Source organism: Armigeres subalbatus, chromosome 3 (genome assembly GCF_024139115.2).
Source record: "Armigeres subalbatus isolate Guangzhou_Male chromosome 3, GZ_Asu_2, whole genome shotgun sequence".
In the NCBI taxonomy this organism is placed as follows: domain Eukaryota; kingdom Metazoa; phylum Arthropoda; class Insecta; order Diptera; family Culicidae; genus Armigeres; species Armigeres subalbatus.
In genome coordinates, this window is record NC_085141.1 from 180,577,432 (window position 1) to 180,599,058 (window position 21,627).

At 39.7% G+C, this 21,627-nt stretch overlaps 1 protein-coding gene across 1 annotated transcript in view; it reads left to right on the forward strand.

Annotated features, from left to right (window-relative positions):
* The window catches only part of LOC134222163 (uncharacterized), a 44,790-nt gene extending 23,446 nt beyond the window's left edge, over nt 1–21,344 (forward strand). Inside the window, exons 7-11 of the mRNA XM_062701308.1 lie at nt 19,039–19,428; nt 19,490–19,934; nt 20,000–20,075; nt 20,699–20,783; nt 20,852–21,344. Of these exons, the coding sequence (XP_062557292.1) occupies nt 19,039–19,428; nt 19,490–19,934; nt 20,000–20,075; nt 20,699–20,783; nt 20,852–21,294 (1,439 nt within the window). The 3' untranslated portion in view covers nt 21,295–21,344. The remainder of the gene's footprint in view (nt 1–19,038; nt 19,429–19,489; nt 19,935–19,999; nt 20,076–20,698; nt 20,784–20,851) is intronic.
* Nucleotides 21,345–21,627: the final 283 nt, after the last annotated feature.

The window sequence follows — 21,627 nt, forward strand, 5'->3', positions numbered from 1 at the left end:
AAGGTTGATTACAAACGGATGTTTGCTCATTAGATAGTTGCTTAGGATCTTAAAGGTGAATTTTGTTAATCATTGCTAGTGTGGAAAATCGTTGTTGCATTCATCAGAGTTTTGTCATAAATAAAGTTCTACATGTTTTGGTCGACAACTAAATGAATGATGATACTTATCTAGAAAAAAAATACATCCGGGTGGTTTTTTCCAACTAGAACTATTACATTGATGTTAATTGTCTTCTATGCCTGGAATTTGGCAAGCACAGACATCTGAGAGCATTTTGCCAAGAAAATTAAGATTATTTTCTATCCGAGAGATGCTAGACCAGGCCGATAGATCAATTAATGGATAATTAATGCAATATTACCATCCGATTTTTTCTCTAAACATTTTCCATTATTTGGCTAAATGTGTGTGGTTCTAACTGAAATTTGGCATAATGTTCTGCTACCTAATTAGTGGGCAATGCTTGTGACCAATCGCATGTTTAGGGCAAAGATAAATAAGGGAGAAAGTAGAACAAAAAAGAAGAAGAAAAAACAGTAAGTAGAGAAAAGCGAATAAGAAAGAAGAGTAAAGGTAATAAGAAAGAAGGGAGGATGAAGAATAAAACGGATAAATGAAAACATTAATGGGGAAAAGATTAATAAGGAAGTAGTAAGAAAAAGGTAAATTAGAGAGAAGCAAGAAGGCTAAAAATGAAATAATAATGGCTACACGTTTGCAGTCTTTAAGGCAAACATTATTTGGACACGCCTTAGTAAAGCCACGATATGTATGGTTCACGCGTGGAAATCGTCTTCATGGCGTTGGTTGTTGTCACTCGTGAGGAAACAGACCCACGGAAAATAAAAACGCCATAAATAACTTGTCTTAATAACTCGCATTCGGCGAAATGTCTTGGCATCAAACCAGACATGCTGAAATGGGTCACTGAATCTTGGCAGAACTATTATCTACACCCAACCACCGAATGGCAGATTTTCTAACAATTCTGCATCAGAACCTGCCAAAATCTGTATAAGAATTGGGCATATGCGAAATTGTTAGATTCTTTTACACAAATTGTAAGCTTCTTATACAGGTATTGCTAGAAAAGCTTGCAAAATTGTAAGGTCTCATACAAAATTTGTATAAAAATCCTGCAATTTTGCATATGCCCAGTTTATATACAGATTCGAGCAGGTTCTTATACAGAATTGTAAGAAAATTTTACATCCACTGGTTGGGTGTATAAGTAATACCTGCGTGAATGCTATGGAAAGCGAAGCTCGAGTAGATGCTTTCAAAACCTTAATGCTGTCTTTGATAACATCAACCACAGCATGCTGCTGACCAAACTTGTTCGTCTCCGTACCGCCAATAAGTTTGCATCATGGAAGGAAACTGCGAGTGGGATTTTGTCTGTGCTGAGCATCTGAACATTTTTATTTTTCTTCTTCTTCTCAGAGGCGTCGCGTGATAAATTCTTCAACCTGTGCACTATTTTAATATTTCGAGAAAAACACATAAAAGGTACCTGAAATGATAAACGAGTCATTTTCCAGCGCGTTTCTCAATAAGTTTTGCTTATTTTGTTGCATCTAACTGGTTCTTAGCTACTTCTTATTTTCTGAATTCACTCAAACTAAACTAAGCTTAAAAGTGATAGTTCGTAAAATTAAAAATTACTATCACCAGAATCGTTTTCAATGTGACAAATAAGACATACATCTATTCGGAAATTATTGAGCTGGCACTTTCAATTCTAATTTGAGTTATTTCGTAAAATAAGACGAAGTTTTAAATAGAGAAAAGGAAATTGGACTATATCAATCATGCAAAGTTACTAATAATAACTTGAATTAGCATGTCACATCAGAAAAATAAAGTCTATACAATAAACAATGAAGTTCATAGCCTTAACTCTTCTCAATTAATAATTATTCTATTTACAATTTATTTCTTTGATCAATATTCTGGACTGGACAGATGTCGAACAATTTTCCGTCCATCAGCATGGAATTTCCTCATAGTTTTTTTTTATTAAATTTGTGTGGACCATTGACATTTGACGTACCCCCATCCCTAACTAAATATACTTCTTCTTCTTCTTATTGGCATTACATCCCCGCACTGGGACAGAGCCGCCTCGCAGCTTAGTGTTCATTGAGCACTTCCACAGTTATTAACTGCGAGGTTTCTAAGCCAGGTTACCATTTTTGCATTCGTATATCATGAGGCTAGTACGATGATACTTTTATGCCCAGGGAGGTCGTGACAATTTCCAATCCGAAAATTGCCTAGACCGGCACTGGGAATCGGACCCAGCTACCCTCAGCATGGTCTTGTTTTGTAGCCGCGCGTCTTACCGCACTAAATATACTGTATTTCTCGAAAAAAACCTTCAGAAATAAATTTCTTTGAAAATGTTGACCCGTTTTATTTTCGGTAATTCTGATTTTCATCAGAAGATGAAATGTCTGCTTACATTATGTTAATATTGTCGGATACTTCAATGTCGAATATAACAAGCGTATTTGTAAACAGGATTTACTGCAAACTCTTGTTAAAGATGAAAATTTCTGTTTAAATTGAGCTAATGTCGCGCTAGTATTATCGGACAGTACATTGTCGCCAGGATTAGTGGATATGTAAACTGGCCATCGCATTCAATATCAAATAAGCGCTTTTGCTTCGCGGTGCTTATTCAACGCGGAACTTTCGTTAAGGTTCCCTCAAACACACGCGACGCGCTAGTCGCGACGCGATTATATCGCTTGGCGACAGCGATTCTGTCGCCGTTGGTATGGAAGCGTAAATAGAACATTGCCTGCAGCGACCCAACGATAGAATCGCGGCGACTAGTTGTCGCCGTCGCGGCGATGAAATCGCTTAGGTCTGGGGGAGCCTTTATGGAGCGCTTTGAGGGAGCAGAAATGCGCGCGCTTTACTCTCTTTCGATTTTGTTTACCGATTCGCGCATGCGCTGTTTGAAGGGGTTCTCGATAGGCACCAAACCGTGCACTGCAAGCGAAGAACGCTTTGACTACCTATACATCGCCGATTGCGGTTACAGCAGATGATCCACACACACAAAATAATGCGTGTATGATGCATGACAAAGCGTTTTCGGCTGGAAGTTCCGTGTTGAATCAACATGTGGTGTCGGTGGGTCGGTTCAGTATGGTAAAGAAAAATATAACGCGCCCCATCCCAGCATTTGGTTGCCTCACATTACATGCCGCCTATAAAAAAGCATGCATATTTTCCGTTTATGTATCTAATAGTCAAATTTGCATGAAACATCTATCAAATGCACATAATTCAAATATGTATATGTTTGGATAGTAATGTTGGGGATAGAATTGCCACATGTGCAGTGCACAGGTTCCACATGCGGACGCGACGCCTCTGCTTCTTCTATATGACTCTACATTCCCACCAGAATTTGGCCTGCTTTTCAACTTGGTGTTCTCTTAGCATTTCCTCAGTTTTTAGTTGAATGCTTTCTATGCCCGCCAATGCATGAGTATGTATCTTGTGTGGCAAGTACAATGGTTACACTATGCCCAGGGAGTCGAGAATTTTTCCCACCCGAAAACATCCTAAACCGGGGCTGAGAATCGAACTCGCCATCTCCGGATTGGCAATCCTACGCCTTTACTCGCAAGGCCATCTGGAGACCCATGATTTGAACATTTATTTGATGATTCAATTGGCTGACGTTTGTAACTGCTTGCAAAGTTTGCTGGAATAAACGGCAGGGTACTAAAAAAAGCAGAGATGGTTTCTGATCTTAGAGTCTTGTTGGATCTAGAGCGATCATTTCGAAGGCAAATTGTCAGCTGGACTTTATTTCTAAAATTTCCAAAAGCTTTATCGATCAATATTGTTTGATGTATTGTGAGATTGAACGGCCTTTAAAATAAATGTTTCGAAGGCATTTCTTTCTGCAGATTTATCTAGTAAAAGGATTTTGCTGCCATTATCTTATTTATTAAATTTTGTGTTTCCAATTATAATGCTAGGCTTCTTGAGATTGGAGAAAGGTTCGGTAAAACTCTTAGATATCGAGGAGAGGTCATTAAAAGATAAATAAGGGGTCGTACACTAATTACGTAAGCGCTTATGGGTAGAGAGGGGTCTGCTATTTTCTTACGTTCCATATAAATAAAAAAAATATATGGGAAAAATCTTACATGGGGGGAGAGGATGTTGAAAAACCCAGAAAATTTGCTTACGTAATTAGTGTACGGCCCCTAAGAAAGACTTAGCATTCTATCTGATGGATTTCAAAAACTCCACAGACCAAGCGACAGACTTATTTAGCTTTTCTAAGCACCTTGTAGCCACAGAAATATAACCAGAGGAAACGTCTCAGTAGGCGTGAAAAAATGAAGTTAGGTGACAACTAGTGCAAGAATTTTTTCAGACAGTTAATTTGAAATATGCGTTGAATTTATTCCTATAAGGTAATTTGTTGCTAAATTTGTAAACTATATTGAAAATTGGGCCCTCCTCAGTCGTGCGGTAAGACGCGCGGCTACAAAGCAGGACCATGCTGAGGGTGGCTGGGTACGATTCCCGGTGCCGGTCCAGGCAATTTTCGGATTGGAAATTATCTCGACTTCCCTGGGCATAAAAGTATCATCATGTTAGCCTCGTGATATACGAAAGCAAAAATGGTAACCTGGCTTAGAAACCTCGCAGTTAATAACTGTGGAAGTGCGTAATGGACACTAAGCTGCGAGGCGGCTTTGTCTAAGTGTGGGGATGTAATGCCAATAAGAAGAAGAAGAAGATATTGGAAATTATCGATAAAGAAGTTTTATTAGGATGTTAAATTGTATTGTAAATAATCATCCTAGAATATATCCTAACATGAAAGTAAGGTTGGTTTGTTGTGGTTAGATCGCCGTTTGAAAGCTCGTAGGAATTGTTGAGCTACTGAATCGTAATCTTTGAATTACTAACTAATTTATCCAATATTTAATATACAATGTATTCTAGGTTTAAAGCAAAACAGTAAAACCTTCAAAGATCGGTATGGAGCTTTTCATTCCATTTACGGCGAACGCAACTCCTATGGTTTTCTGAACCTATCAAGATTTTCGGGAACGCTACGAAATTTTTCTTTTTATGTCAGGGCTGAGTGTCAATGAACATCATTTGAAATATTTAAGTCGTATCTGGTAGGCCAATTTGCGAACAATACAAAATGGTTAGCCTTCTAGAAGTTTTCATTAGCTACGCCAATGCCTAAAATGTGTTAACTTTTATACTCTGTGAATTCTCAATGGTTAATCACAATTTAGTAAAGGAAAGTCATGTCTATAAACTAAAAATTCTACATGTGGCGAACTAGTTTCAAACTAAAAGCCATCTGTTTCAAATAATAATCAATATAAAACGAAACATCTAAAAAACAAAAACGAATGTTCGGAACATGATTCGAGATTTGAATAAAAAAGTATTGAAGGTCTTAAATACCCTCTGACAATAAACCTATCAAAGCCGTCACGGCCCTTGCCTAGATATCTACAATCTGGCGAAAATTTGTCGCCAGATCATCAAATGCGTAACGCCCACGTACGATCGATAAAATCGTATTCATTGCTTCGCCTCTCTTCAACACGCATTAGGGTTGCATCGTACAATACTGTAGCATTTACAGATAAAAGCTTTATTTGTTAATAATATCTATAAAACTGGGAACCCCTTGTTTCGGAAATAAGAAAAGGGTTACAATATATTTTAGCATAATAAATTCCCGGGAAATCCGGAAAACTAAAGAGTACATCCTGGGAATCGAGAATCCCGGGAAATTTGATTTCCCGGGAAATTATTTCCCGGAATAGAAGCCCTATTTCAAACGGTAAAATTTAATGATGTCCTTGTTCCTATGAATCTATGACAAAAGGTCGAAAGACAAAAGGTCGAAAGACAAAAGGTCGAAAAGACAAAACGTACACTGCAAAAATTCCACACATTTTTATTGGCAAAAATCCATTAATTTAATTCATGATTCTAATTAGTGCACACATAACCACTCTCCACGCGAAGTACAAATATAATCTATAATCAAATAAAATGTATGTGTGGTCTCTAATATGCAGTTATTGAATTTATGTGTGGGTACAAATTGTATATATTTGGGTCGCCAAATTGCAAAAATTTATGTGTGCGACAAATATATTCAATATAAAGAATTTTCTCAGTGTAGAAAAGAACATAAGGTCGAAAGGGCAAAAGGTCGAAAGGGACAAAAGGTCGATCAAGACAAGTTGGATGTATTCCAAAGAAGTTTGTGAAATGCATTTTACTTCAAGCAGAAGTACACTTCAAGACAAAATTTTCAAAACGACTTTTCTGCTTTTGTAAACAAAGATTCAAACGACGATTTGACGAATCTGATAGCTCTCCCACACAAACCAGCACCATCAACATTTAGCGGAAACCTTCACCTACCTATTGGTAGTGTTGGTTTGCGTGGGAGAGTTATCAGATTCGTCAAATCGTCGTTTGAATATTTGTTTACAAAAGCAGATAAGTCGTTTTGAAAATTTTGTCTTGACTTATCTCATCAATCAAAGAAGAATGAGCAATTTTCAAAGAAGGAGTAATAGCTATGAAACAATATTATGAATATCCAAATAGCTCTGTTAGAGATAAAAAATATTGTTGATTTAAGAAATTAATAAAACTTGTATTGTGCGAGATTGATTATCTCGGTTTCACTTTCTTGTTTATTTCGACATTTTGTTCTTTTCGACCTTTTGTCCTTTCGACCTTTTGTCTTTCGACCTTTTGTCTCTAACCCGTTGTGAACAGCTTAGTAGTATGGACAATAGATTTGCCCAGAATATAAAAAGTCGTCGGATGCTACGGGGCACCCCCCAGGATTTTGCCTTTGGATGAGAACATCTATCTCTGAAAGTTTCAGCTCAACCGTTTGTTGCATAAGCTGGCGCATTTGATTTCAAGTTTTTATGGGGTTTCCAGCCGACTTATATAGGAAAATGCACCTCAATTACTCTTTCGTTCTGGAAATTGGTTCGGAAAGCCCGATTGATCCCAGAATTGCAAGAAAGGCAACTGGTATGCTAGAAAACAATATAGTCAAACATAACTTTTTGGATGTCCACAAATTGATGCAATCCAAAAACCCTTGTGTTTTTAATAGGGAAATTGTAATTGTAAAACTGTTAAGTGTATCCTGAGCAGGATAATTTAAATTTCGAACATTTTTCAGGTACTTTGATAGCGAATCCTGAGGTAGAAAGACAATTTATTAGTAAGGGAACCTATGTGAGAAAAAATGTTAAAATCGTCGTACAACTTTCAAATAGTAATGAATTCGATTGTTCAACCCAATCTCCGTTATAAAATAAAACAGTGGACTCACTAATTTAGTAGCGATTTGCTTTTATTGAGTTGCTGAATAAATCACAAAAATATGAAACTTTTTTTTTATTGCTTTTTATTTGATGGGATGAACATATGAGCTATGAGATGAAGTCCAGGAGCGGTAACCTTATATGAACTTGTAATAACACCTGGTACTTGTTAGGTGTCGTTTGTGTCAACTACGGGGAAATAATAATTTTCCATTGTCCATACAAAAGGCAATATTTTTTTTCAGAATAGGTAATAATAAAGTACGAATAGTTTTCGTGTATATATGTTGTAATTGATAATAATCCTACATATGTTGAGCTGCCAATTCGCTGAGAATTTTATTCTGCATAAGTGTCGTCGAGTTGTGGTAAAACTGTAAACAAGCTACAAGCCTTTCGTCAAGTATACATGTTAAAGCACCTTATGGCCGAAGTTGAATAAATTTCATATGAAAAATCCCCTACCAATAATAGAACTGGAAACAGATAGAAACTGAACATGAGATGAAATACACGTTTTTTCTTATGCTTCGTCTTTTTATTTGAATTTTCACCTCACCACCAGTTGTTTTTTGCGGATTTAGATTTGTATGTTTATCGTTGTGGGTTGTGGGGTTTCGGCCTGTATCTTATTAACTTTTTTTGCTATTAATGAAGATTTCTTATTTATTATTATTAATATTAAGGTTTAATTGGTAAGTAAATTGTGATAACTGCACTGTACCAATCAAATCGTTTTTTGAGAATTAGATAATGATCACCACGATAAGGATTGATAATAAATACCCGCTTTAAACTGATAATTGTAAGTATTTTTATCTGTGTGTATACAAAAATGTTGTTCTATTTGTCTACTGGGTGATTCAAAACAGTTCCAGTTCATAAAACTCTATTCTTGGTGGAATTTACCCCTTTTGAACTCTCTAAAGCGATGCGACTCATTATTGATTCATCAAATCATCATGCTTCCAATCTCGTCTACCGCGGAACGTTGATCGTTTTCGCTTCCACATAGCTAATCATGATCGCCATGACTATAGTGCGAACTCTGACGATCGCGTCCGCCGGCCAACCCTTGGGGTTTGTTTTTGTTTTTTTTCGCGATGATCTCCGTCCACCTCCAGCCTGTGCTAATTAGCCGATATGCTTATGAGGGAGATAGCCAGCCAGCCAGTTCGCGCAACTTGTGTTGGTGTGTGACGGCAGCCAGTCGTTTCCGTTGATCCGCAATTCGTGTAAATAGTTTTTGCTTAAAATTGATACTGGAGGAACGGGTTTAGGTCAGTCTCGCCGCGTCTTCTGATCGAATAAGAACTGAAAGTTCTGGGAGCGTTTCGCTGTGATATGTGATCAACGGAAAGGTTTCTGATGTCCGGTTTAGTGAATTATTCAACAAACATGTGGATCCTGAAGCTAGTGATCTTTGCTGCCCTAGTAGTTAAAAATGTACATCCTCAAGGTACCAAAGTTTTTTTTAAATGGTTTTATAAATATGCATTAAGAGTTAGCCGCAGTTATACAGCTTTGTATGACATATATGAACGCATTGAAATCAAGGAAATACTGTACAATAATGGCAAGGTCACACGGTGGACTTTTTATATTTTCTGAAAGTTCAGTTGATTCGGCAGTGTTGAAGTGTGTGAAAAAATAGATACCTATTCATAATGGAAAGCCGGTTCGCATCTTTATCGCAGGAATTGATGTCTTTCGTTTGTTCGTGAAGCGGTGGCTTTGACGATAACCGTACGCAAAAACAAACTAAGGTGAAGAACTCGCGTGACAGTTCAGTATTCAAGTGTTCACGCGTATGTGTTGAATGAAACGCATTTTTTGCGAAAGACAGTAGTGTTGTATTTTATGGATGGGGTTTATTGCAAGCAAAGCCATACAAGCCGCATCGGAACAGACCGAACGGATCACGTATGTTAATAATCGATGCATTCAATGACACATCAGAATTGTTATTGACTTGCTTCATTGGTGACCGAAGAACTGTGTGATCTATTGATTGGTTTGTGACAAACTATATTTGATCGAACGATTTAAAAAATAAAAACCAGATAATGATTTGAATATATTATCCAGAAGCAAACCGTATAAGTAGGTTATTAACAGTATAGGTTGTGACTGTGACAGTCGTTAATTAAATAAATACCAGCTAATGAATATTCGAAAAGTTCAATATAATAATTCATGATCATGGCTAGTTTTTTAGGCAGATAAGGGCTTCATTTTTTATCTCTATATTTATTTTCATCGATTCTTGGGAATCTGAATGCATATTAGTTAAAGCGAAAAATTGCATATCAAAATACTCGCGAACAACATATAAGTTATTTGTAAAACTTTTACACGTGAACAAATCGATAAAAATAAACGCTGAAAAATTTCATTGAGAGTACTTTCCCAAACTATATTTAACGGTGACACATCCGTTATTAGAGGGATACGAACAACGAAATTTTAAGCAGAGTTGTAGAAAAAACTTTCACACTAGAAGTCCACCATACAACACATTCTGAAATACAGTCTCTGGAATGAGTTATTGACAAACTACTGAATAATTGAACCTAGAACTAAATTATCGAAAATATCCTTGGTGTATTATAACTGCCTATGTTAATTTTAAAACGGTGTCTACTAATATTGAAAACACCTTAGCCAAAGAGTCCGCTTTCTCATTTCCCGGGATCGAGCAATGAGAAGGGACCCAAGTCATGTTGATTGTGTAAGACCGTTGTGATAAGACACTCAAAGCTTTCCGTATCCCATTCAGAAGATACGCTGAGTGCTTAACCAGTTTCATTGACCGAACAGCCTCCAAGGAACTTAGACTCTCGGTGAAGATGGAAAAGTGTTCAGGAGGTAGGGATGCGATTTACTCGAGTGAATAGTGTATAGCTGCTAGCTCAGCAGTATACACGGAACAAGGCTCTTTGAGCTTAAAGTAGGCGCTATGAAAAACGTTGAAAACACCGAAACCAGTGGAGTCATCCATTTTTGACCCGTCTGTGAAAAAGCTTCTCTCCTCGCTGGCGTGCCCGTATTTGCTTGCAAATAATGGAGGAAGAACGCACGAAGAAAGTCTGGTATTCCATGAACCTCCTGCTTCATGGACAGATGAGTCGAATAGCGGAGACAGCGGTACTGAATCTGTTGAAGTTTCAGCATGTGTGTTTTAGCCGCGGACTGGAAGCAGAAACTACCGTATTCGAGGACCGACAAAATGGTTGTTCGATACAACATCATAAGATCTTCGGGATGCGCATCGGGAACATGGTGGGGAATGTTACGGTAATTGATCGCATGAAGTTGATCCGTTTCTGGCATTTTTGTGTCAGATACACAATGTGCTTCCTGAAGGTGCATTTCGAGTCGAACCAGACCCCGAGGTATGCTATGAGTGATTGTCTTACCCATCAGTTGGAGCGGGAACTTTGCCAGCTTATGTTTTTTGAAAAGACTACCATCTCAGTTTTCTCCGAAGAGAATTCGATACCCAGCTTCGTAGCCCAAGTGGACAAATTGTCCAGAGTTGCAATGGTCCTTGCAGATCAATTGCGGTTGACCCCGAAACGGATACAACGCAGTCATCCGCAAGCTGTCTTAACGAGCAATTCGGCATGAGACATTCATCAATGTCTCTGACGTAAAAATTGTAAAGTAGGGGGTCCAAACATTAGCCCTGGGGGAGACCCGTGTAGTTAATTCGTGAAGTTGCCGAGTGTTCATGAGAAAAAACTCATACACTTCTCTGACAACAAATTGTACAAGTAATTGTTTAAAATTGGTGAAAGTCCACACGAGTCCATAGCAGTTGGTGATTTCTGAGTTGACGAGGTGCATGAAATCGAAGATTCTCCAGGATATAAACAATACTCGATCTTGCACGTTATGACTTCGAAAATAAACATCATTTGAAGCATCTCTCGACGGTCTGCTAATGGTTGCAAGTCAATCAAAGCACAACTAGTTTGGAATGGAGAAAGGTTGGCTAGATTATTCCATGGAATACGGCGCAAAGCGTAGATGATGAAGCGTTTTTGTATTCTATCGATGAGGTCAATGTGACCGGAATGATACGGATACTCCATACTCGACTATGCTACGATATAATGCACAATATAGCGATTTGAGAGCATGGACAATGGACATCATCGAACAGTGCTGTGTTACGTCGTAAGAAGTAAGCGTTGGCCTTAGCGGTGGTAACTGAGACATGCTCAGTAAAACGAAGCTTACTGTTGAGAACGATTTCAAGGTCTTTGATTGGTGTAACCCTCTGAAGCGCTGTGTGACTCAGACAATAGGCGTAGGTTACAGAAGATCGGCAACGGGTGAATGTTATGGCTTTTTGTAAAGCACAGCAGTCTACAAGCGATTTTATGGCACGGTAAATTTGCAGATCGTCCGACTAAATCAGTATTCCGGAGTTCCAGTTATTGATCAGGTCATTAACAAAAAGAATAAAGATGAGCAGACCTAGATGACTGCCGGACTTGGCTTGACTTGGCGCCATGTACAAAAGCCTTGCGAGAGAATAAGTACGATTTTAACCACCAAATGATCCAATTAGGTAAGTAAAGCCGCTCATGTTTTTCTATCGCTATTATTGTCGGCGTAGCACCAACTTAGAATTCTGAAGTCGGAACTTCCGAAACGAACTTTCTTCCGAAGTTTTATCTGTCCAAACCAATTGATGCGTTGTTTAGCGCATCTTTAGGCGAATCCAGCGCACTACTTTCGAAGTTGGGTAAGTTGCCTGTATCTGGAGAAAAATCCAACTTCAAGATATAAAAAGCGACTAATGACTTTGTTCCGGATAGACAATATAGACAACGCTTTTGAAAAGTTGATCCACCTGGCTACGGTTCCCCGATTTGTCTAGCACTGTATAGGAAAACGCCATTAGGTTGAATGTTGTCGAGCGCTTTTTAGTAAGTCCATGCTGATGTTCGAAAATATAGACTAAACCGCTGGATGTAGCATGGCGTGCAGAAGACCTTCAAGAACTTTAGCAAAACAGTTCAAGGTCGATATCAAATGGTAGTTCTCTACACTATGTATATGATTGAAGCAAGCTTCCAAGCATCCAGAAAAACAATTGCTTATAGTTCGATTGAAAATTGAAGCAACAACGGGCAATGCTAGTGATGAAGGACATTGTTTGATTAATCAATTAGACTGAACGTCAATTGCTCTGTCTCATTTTGTCCAGATTTGAGCGTTCCATTTGAATGAGTTGGACATTGATTCAGCGGTTAGCCGTTTCAATTTCTTCTTACGCGATTGTGTATCTGCCTGTGTACCGAAGCGAAAGCCTCCAAGAAAGCCACCATGGACTAATGTTGCTCAACGCAACCTCAAACGGGCACGCGCTGGAGCTCTCCGTGTAACGATTTTTGGCCAAAATGAGTTTTTTACATATTCTGAATCCTCGTCCAAAAATACGTATTCTGGCAAAAAATATGAAAAATATATTTTTGTTCAGGATTGTATAAAAACAATTTCGTTTGTTTGAGAAACTGCATATGTGCGCGCACCTTGAAGAGCAATTATGGAGTACTGTTTGCAGCTTTCGCACTGGAAGTGCCCCAAGGCATTGAGTTTTGCCAAAAAGTATTATTCTGGATCGAAGAAATCGAAAGATTCGGTTCCAATTTGTTCAAAAACAGTTTTTTGTTGTTTTCCCGAAATTGTGTAAAATGGATATATGCAGTTTCTCAAACAAATGATTCAATTGTTATCGCCGCTATAGCATGCAACTTTATAAGCAGTATGTGTGTCGCACACAGTAGAGTCTTTGACGCCACACCAAGAGGTTTTGAGCCTTCGTGAATAGCAGGAGGAAGAAGACTTGAGGAAGCCGGACGGAAAACGACGGAAGAATTTCTTCCAACCACTGGAGAAGGTTTATGTACTGAGTGGAAGAAACTGTCAAATTAATTTGCTGTTGCGACAGGTGATCGGGAGGAAGGCGTGCGAAAGGTGACGTCAACAGGGTGATTGTTCGACCCCTTTCGTTCTTCAATGTATGATGAAGAATTGTTTTTGAAATTTGCTTGAAGATTTTCTTTCCTAACGCTTTCCTAGCGACCCCAGTGTATCTTCGGAACGATGGCGCAGAAACGGCGGCGCGCCTTACGAAAGACTGCGTTTGTGCTGCAGCTCAACATTCCACCATGGTTGGCTACATTACGAATCTGCTTTAAATCACTAGACATCTTACTTTCGGGTAACGCAAGCTCCTGTTTTTGCAATGCCTTTATTTGTCTTGGTGTAAAAATCCAAGGCCTTGTCATAAGATCAGGTTAAGCGCGGTAGATTATAGTCGCCATTGGCGACTCTCCAATAATAATGAGATCGACATCGCTGCGAGATGTACTGTTATTGGCCGCACACAGTCGGAATAGGCGATTTATTTCATGTTCGATGTTTGGCCTCAGATAAACATCACATATGAAGATAAACAGGAGCGTCTCCCTCAAGATAGTCTGGAGCTAGTCGTCCTTCTTTCAAAAAATTAGTTTTGAGAAAAATGGGTGCAAAGTTTTTCGATATTTTTTCACTTAATACAAATTGTATGAAAGTTCAAAAAAATCATTTTTTTTTGTAAATTTTCACATATTTTATAAACAACATATTGCGGCAAAGCTCGAGAACCAAAGCATTTTTAGCTGTAGTCAACTCAATTTTGACCAAAATGTCACTTACACCCCTCTGCTTCTAACCCCCTCAATTGAATTATTTTTCAATTTGCTTTTATCGACAGCAGGAATAGTCACAGTAAATTTTTTCTACCATGGATTTTGATGTTTTAACCATTCTTCTTCTTCTTCTTCTTATTGGCATTACATCCCCACACTGGGACAGAGCTGCCCCGCAGCTTAGTGTTCATTAAGCACTTCCACAGTTATTAACTGCAAGGTTTCTAAGCCAGGTTACCATTTTTTGCATTCGTATATCATGAGGCTAGCACGATGATACTTTTATGTCCAGGGAAGTCGAGACAATTTCCAATCCGAAAATTGTCTAGACCGGCACCGGGAATCGAACCCAGCCACCCTCAGCATGGTCTTGCTTTGTAGCCGCGCGTCTTACCGCACGGCTAAGGAGGGCCCCATAACCATTACAACGACCAAACAGATATCAACCTAAGTTATCAAAATTAGGCGATTTTACAACAACAAAATTAGTTATTGATTTGCTCTTAAGCTTTGCTCGGTTTCCTTGATGGAATTAATCTCCAAGTGAGTAAGACAAGGTGATGGACTTTCGTGCCTGTTGTTTAACATTGCGCTAGAAGGTGTCATGCGGAGAGCCGGGTGTAACAGCCGGGGTATGATTTTCAACAGGTCCAGTCAATTATCTGTTTCGCGGATGACATGGACATTGTCGGCCGAACATTTGCAAAGGTGGCAGAACTGTACACCCGCCTGAAACGTGAAGCAACAAAAGTTGGACTGGTGGTGAACGTCTCAAAGACAAAGTACATGCTTGTGGGCGGAACAGAGTGCGACAGGGCCCGCCTGGGAAGCAGTGTTACGATAGACGGGGATACCTTCGAGGTGGTCGAGGAATTCGTCTACCTCGGATCCTTGCTAACGGCTGATAACAATGTCAGTCGTGAAATACGAAGGCGCATCATCTGTGGAAGTCGTGCCTACTACGGCTCCAGAAGAAACTGCGGTCAAAAAAGATTCACCACCGCACCAAGACGCTCATAAGACCAGTGTAGTCCTCTACGGACATGAAAATTGGACAATGCTCGAGGAGGACTTGCAAGCACTCGGAGTATTCGGTGTGCAAGAAGACGGTGTGTGGCGGCGAAGAATGAACCATGAGCTCGCCCAGCTCTACGGCGAACCCAGTATCCAGAAGGTAGCTAAAGCTGGAAGGGTACGATGGGCAGAGCATGTTGCAAGAATGCCGGACAGCAACCCTGCAAAGATGGTGCGCACTTCCAATCCGGCAGGTACGAGACGACGTGGAGCGCAGCGAGCTAGATGGGCAGACCAGGTGCAGAACGACTTGGCGAGCGTGGGGGCGTATTCGAGGATGGAGAGATGCGGCCTCGAACCGTGTATTGTGGCGTCAAATTGTTGGTTCAGTGTTATCTGTTTAGATGTAGACTAAAGAAATGAATGGTGGACTTTTAGTGCAAAGGTTTTTCTACAACTCTCCTTAACAGGTCGATGTTTGAATTCCACTGCTAAAGGAGTTACGATGCTAGTTACTATACTTATACTAAATGATAACAAAATATGCAATCATTTAGTCCAAGTTACTGCTACTAGCGCTATAGCTTCGTTATTAGTGAAATTCAAACAACGAACTGTTAGGCAGAGTTGTAGATAAACCTTTGCACTAGAAGTCCACCATACAACACATTTTGAAATTTAGCCCCTGGAATGAGTTATTGACAAACTACTAAAGGATCGAAGGCAGATTACTAAATGATCGATAACATCCTTGTTCCTCATTTGAAGAGCCAGAGTTTGCTCTGCGGAAGGGAAACGGAAAATCCGCAGTCTCGGATAATATTGGATATCTGATGATGAAGCATCTTCCGATAAGCGGAAGGTTGGCTCTACTTGAGGGGGTTTACAAAGAATTGATGTCCGGAACAATAGTAGGTCAGTCTGATTGTTCCCCTTGCGAAAAACCATGGCTCCTCCCTCATGCGAGCTCTGGACTACAGGCCCACGGATGGCGAACAGAAGACTCACAGAATTCCTTGATAACCGGCAGCACGGTTTCCGTTCCGGTTTGAACGTTCATCCGAAACTGTTATCTGGAAATCTGGACGGAAATGGTTTGATAAAAAATGTAGTTTGGCTGATAAGTAGCAAAAACAGCCGGAAGTGATTTGGCAGAAAATGCCATTTGGCCGAAATGATCTATTCGGTCAACCGGCAGTTTCAGCCAAATGGCATTTTCAGCCAAATGGCATTTTCAGCCAAATGACATGTTACGGTTAGGGGTTAGTTGTTTTTTCGGTCAAATTACCAGTTCGTCTCTTTTGGATGTATGTCGCTGTCGGCCAAACTACATTTTCGGTAAAAACCATTTTCGACCTGATAACAGTTTTGGATAAACGTTCAAGTCGGCCCAATGGCATTTGGCTAAATGGCTTTTGACTTAATGGCCAGTATCGACTCAAAAAGTAGAGAGGTAGGGGCGATTCAAATATGACGTCCACTTCTTTTTGAGTTTTCTAGACCCCCCTCCCCCTTTGTCATGCTTTTTTGTATACCTAGTATATGTACTGTCACAAAATCTTAGACCCCCTCCCCACTAAATCCTTTGACGTCATTATTGAACGACTCTTTATGTAATTTTGTTCAATGGTAATTTACAATAAGGCCATTTTGCCAAACGAGTGGACATTTTTGATCATATTACTCGTTCAATAACAGACATTTTCGTCAAAATGGCACTTTCTGTAAAAAAAAAATTCGACCAGACGACCTGTTATGGCAAATGGCATTTTTGGGCCAAACTAGCTGTCTTTATTAATCTATACTGAGAAAACCAACAATAAAAATTCCCTTCTACCGATCACAATCTTTTATAATAATGAAGAATTTTCTGTGTAAATTTCGAAGAATACTTGACAGTAACTTAGCAGGAGCTTCCCATGAATTCCAAAAATTCCAGAAATTTGGAACAACTTTCCCAGAAAATTCTGATGCTATTCTCAAGTAAAATCTGAAGGATTTTCTGCTGAAATTTCAAACAATTTTCCTTGGGAGGGTTCTCGAAATTTCAAAGTAGTTCCCCTGGAAAATCCAAAAATATTTTCCAAATGAATATTCTTTAAAAACTTAAAGAACTTTCTAAAGATTTTTTCGGCGAAATTCAAAATAATCTCCCGTTAATGTCTTGAAAATAGTCAAAATGATAAATTCCTCTACAAATTCAGCAAATTCTTGTGCCGAACAACCCTTTTCCGTTCAAAAATTCTATTTCAGAGAGAAATTCTTTAGATTTCAACGGGAAACTCTTCGCAATTTCCGCTCGAAATTTTTCTTAGTTCTTACGGAGTTCGAAATTAAAACGGGAAATTGTATAAAATTTTCAAGGAAATCATTGGTATCTTTACGAAAAATTCTTTGGAGTTTCGACATCTCGTTGTAGGGATCAATAAAGAAATTCTACGTAAATTCCACTTAATATTTTTCATTTTAAAATTTGTATCGTTGTGGAAAATTTTAGATCAGCGGCGTGATAAATTTTAAACGGGGCGCACCGATTTGAAAATGTCGGCGGCGGTGATGTGGCGCGACGGTTTTCTCCCAACATGATGTTTTAAGGTTCCCCCAAACACACGCGACGCGACAGTCGCGATGCGATTCTATCGCTTGGCGACAGCGATTCTGTCGCCGTTGGTATGGAAGCGTAAATAGAGCATTGCCTGCAGCGACCCAACGATAGAATCGCGGCGACTAGTTGTCGCCGTCGCTGCGATGAAACCGCTTAGGTCTGGGGGAGCCTTTAGACTAGACAAAGCCTGGTTGATCGTTATTGAAGCTACTGAACACGTTTGGCCTCGCACCGACGCGACGTCATGTACTACGTGAAGGGCCTTTATTATAAAATCAATTTATTAGACTGGTATATTTAATTCTCATTAACACACCGTTCGACTGTTTAGGTGATATCTTGAGTAGAGCGACGAAATTTATTTGTACTACGCCGCGGGAAGCTGTGAACTTAACGAATAGTTGGTCGCTGTTATTTGGAACAACATGTCGACCGTTTGACTCAAGCTACGGTATGTACATTATCTTATTGTATAGTATTCATGTTTCCGACGCCAATTTCCAAACTGTTGTATGTTTATTCCAACACTGCACGCAACTACTCAATACCCAATCATGCACTGCACTGGTGCACCTATAAGCAACATAAACAATATTTCCAGTTTGTAGGTGCTGCGCATATAGTTGTAAAATAAACCGTACCGATAATTCCAAATACACTGTTTTTTAAATAAAATCAATTTTCCAAGTTTGTTAAAGTTTTATAGTTACATACATTTTATTGCTATAGTGTCGAATTCTGCTAATATTTTTGAAGATTAGTCATTAGTTTTAATTGTTTCCTTCGCACTGTTTTGAGGTTTTTGCACAGCACATTGTCTACTGATAATCGCAAGTGGCTTGAAGCCAAGATGTGACGGATAAGAAATACAACTGATCTCGCAGCTATCTGTACTTTATAATTTTCTTTGGACATCATGTGTTCCAAAAATTGGCCCATTTTGGTATTGGTTTTGGCTGAAAAAAATCTCTACTCAATTTTCCGAATAAAAAGATCATTTTATCAAAACGGCCTATAATTCCGTCGCAAACCAAGTAAACAAGTTTACAATAGCTATTATCTTTATGTCCACTATTTGTTTTAGGTTCTTCTTTACTGCAAATGTTTTAATGATCGAACCCTTCCCTTTGAACCTAAATCAATCCTCAGGTATGGGTGTAGCTCACCAGTTGATCACATTATTACCCACCCACCCCAATGTGAAACACTGAATCGTATGGAGAAGGATCATTGTTAGGATTTGGGTTTTATAAATCGATGCGAAAACTCCAACGAAACACACACTTTCTTGTAATTCAAATTATTGTTATGCTTTTCTTTGCGATTATTGCAGCCCAATCATGTTACACTCCAAATGGTGTGATAGGAGTCTGCCAGGCATTGCCGAACTGTCCATCGTTAGTACGTCGCTATCAGTTTGATAAAAGTCGACAGACGGTAAATTTCTTAATTTCGTCGCAACGTAACTGTGGGAACCGTGTACTCAGAGGGTATCCCGTACTGTGTTGTACCGATGGGGTTCAGTATGAACCTGCTCCAACAACTCGTTCACCTTTCGTGGAGATACCACCAACAACTCCAGCCACAACGACCACCACTTCCACAACCACCACCACTACTACTACAACTACCACACCGAGACCGACGCAGCCACCCACAACTTTGGCCCCTCTCCGCCTAGCCGATTGCATTGGGCCGGATAATAAAGAAGGAAATTGCATTAGTAAGGATATTTATTAATCATTTCGTAACCCCCTAGTCAAGATAACCTTTCATTTCCTCAGGTTTACGAGATTGCCCGGTGATGTTGAATGAGTTTTTACAGCGACAGAAAGATCCTCAGTACATTAGGTTCATACAAGACTCAAACGCCATTTGCAACTATATTCAGCCAAATGTGTGTTGTCCTCTGCAATCATATACACCTGCTCCTCCAGTTCCACCGCCGACGGTGACACCTCCAGCTCCACCGGCTCCCTCTACTGAAGGACCAACTCAGCCCAAAAACAATGGCATCACGACAATTCCCACCCCGGCCACCGGATGCGGCTACAGTAAAGTGGAGCACAACCGCGTTGTCGGGGGAGTGCCAGCTGCTCTGCACGGGTGGCCGTGGATGGCGTTGGTCGGCTACAAGGATGCTCTCGGCGAAGTATCATTCAAATGCGGTGGATCTCTAATTACTAATCGTCACGTGCTAACGGCTGCGCATTGCATACGCAAAGATCTGTAAGTATTAATGCGTACATTGTGTTTGAAAGCAAGATTTATAATTCAATTTTGGGATTTTCCAGCTTCTCGGTTCGTCTAGGCGAGCATGACACATCGATCGACACTGAAACAAACCACATCGATGTGGTCGTTGTGAAGGTGAGTAGGTTTCAGACTAAAGTGATTACAAAAAGGTGTGAAAGCTCTAGAACAAGATAGGGTTGACCGTTTCCGTGCTGAAATAATTCTCAATGGTAATCATCGTCACCATTGAACTGGCGATGGGGCCTTCGAAATAATTTGTAGTAATCGTTCAGCATGGATCATAGTAAAATTGATGTTAATCATCTGTTTAAGTGACGCCTTGTTAATACCTTCTAGCATGATCTTAAAAAGTGCTATCATTCATTTGGATATCTTTGCTGCGTTGAAGTGTTGTCTCAAATAGCATATTTGTATTTGTTGTGTTTAGGTGTTTTGGTTTTATTGAATGACTGAAGCGCTTTTCTAAGAAAGTTATTCTATGTTTGTACATTATGTCTCAAATGGTTTCTTGCGAATAAAGTAACGTGAGATTTGTCGAATGAGGTAAAAATAATCGAATTCTAATTTCATAGTTTAACAAATTTCCTTATCGAATGTCACTCCACTCGTAGAATAAGTCCCTTTGGTTGGACTTGAGTTTTGAAAAGCAACACCTACGTGCTAATTCTCAAGTTCATTATATTTATTATCGCATGCTAATCGCTCCGTATTCGCCTTTCTGTCATCTGTTTTTATAGATGGAAACTCATCCCAGCTATGACAAGAAAGATGGCCACTCCGACTTGGCAGTACTGTACCTTGCAAATGACGTAGCTTTCAATGGTAATTTGCTGAAAGGTACACCGTTCAATTTTATTTAGCAAAACTGATTTTTTTTTCAATCTTCATAGATGCCGTCCGTCCAATTTGCTTGCCACTGAGCGATCCGATTCGTACTCGCAACTTCGAAGGATACACACCTTTCGTTGCCGGATGGGGCCGAACGCAGGAAGGAGGCAAATCGGCGAACATCCTGCAAGAACTGCAGATTCCAATAATTTCCAACGGGGAATGTCGGAATCTATACGCCAAGATCAACCGAGCCTTCTCCGAGAAGCAATTCGACGATTCGGTAACGTGTGCCGGAGTGTTGGAGGGCGGTAAGGACTCATGCCAAGGGGATAGTGGTGGTCCGCTGATGTTGCCACAGCGGGATGGCGTCGACTTTTACTACTATCAGGTTGGAGTCGTTTCGTACGGAGTAGGTTGTGCACGAGCGGAGGTGCCTGGGGTCTACACAAGGGTGGCGAAGTTTGTAGACTGGATTCAGCAGAAGGTAAATGAGCCAGTGTGATTTGTTGTCTCAGGTTTTTAATGTTAAATAAAATAAGTTACATTTTCTAAGAGGTTTTGAATTTTTTTTTTCGTTTTGAAGCCCTTGGGGGGGGGGGGACTCTTGGTTTTGATCTTGGGTTTAATCCGATGTTCTTCAAGATGACCTTATTCAGCTGGTACTTTCATGCACTTTTCTCGATTGACGTCACAATTACCAAAGGCTAGTAGAACGAATGAACGCCATTCACGATGTGTTTGTCCGAAGAGGCTTATTTTCAAAAAATCAGTATCTCTAAAACACCCACCACACGAAAGTATAGGTTTTCCTCTTTCACGTAGGTGCATTTTTAAA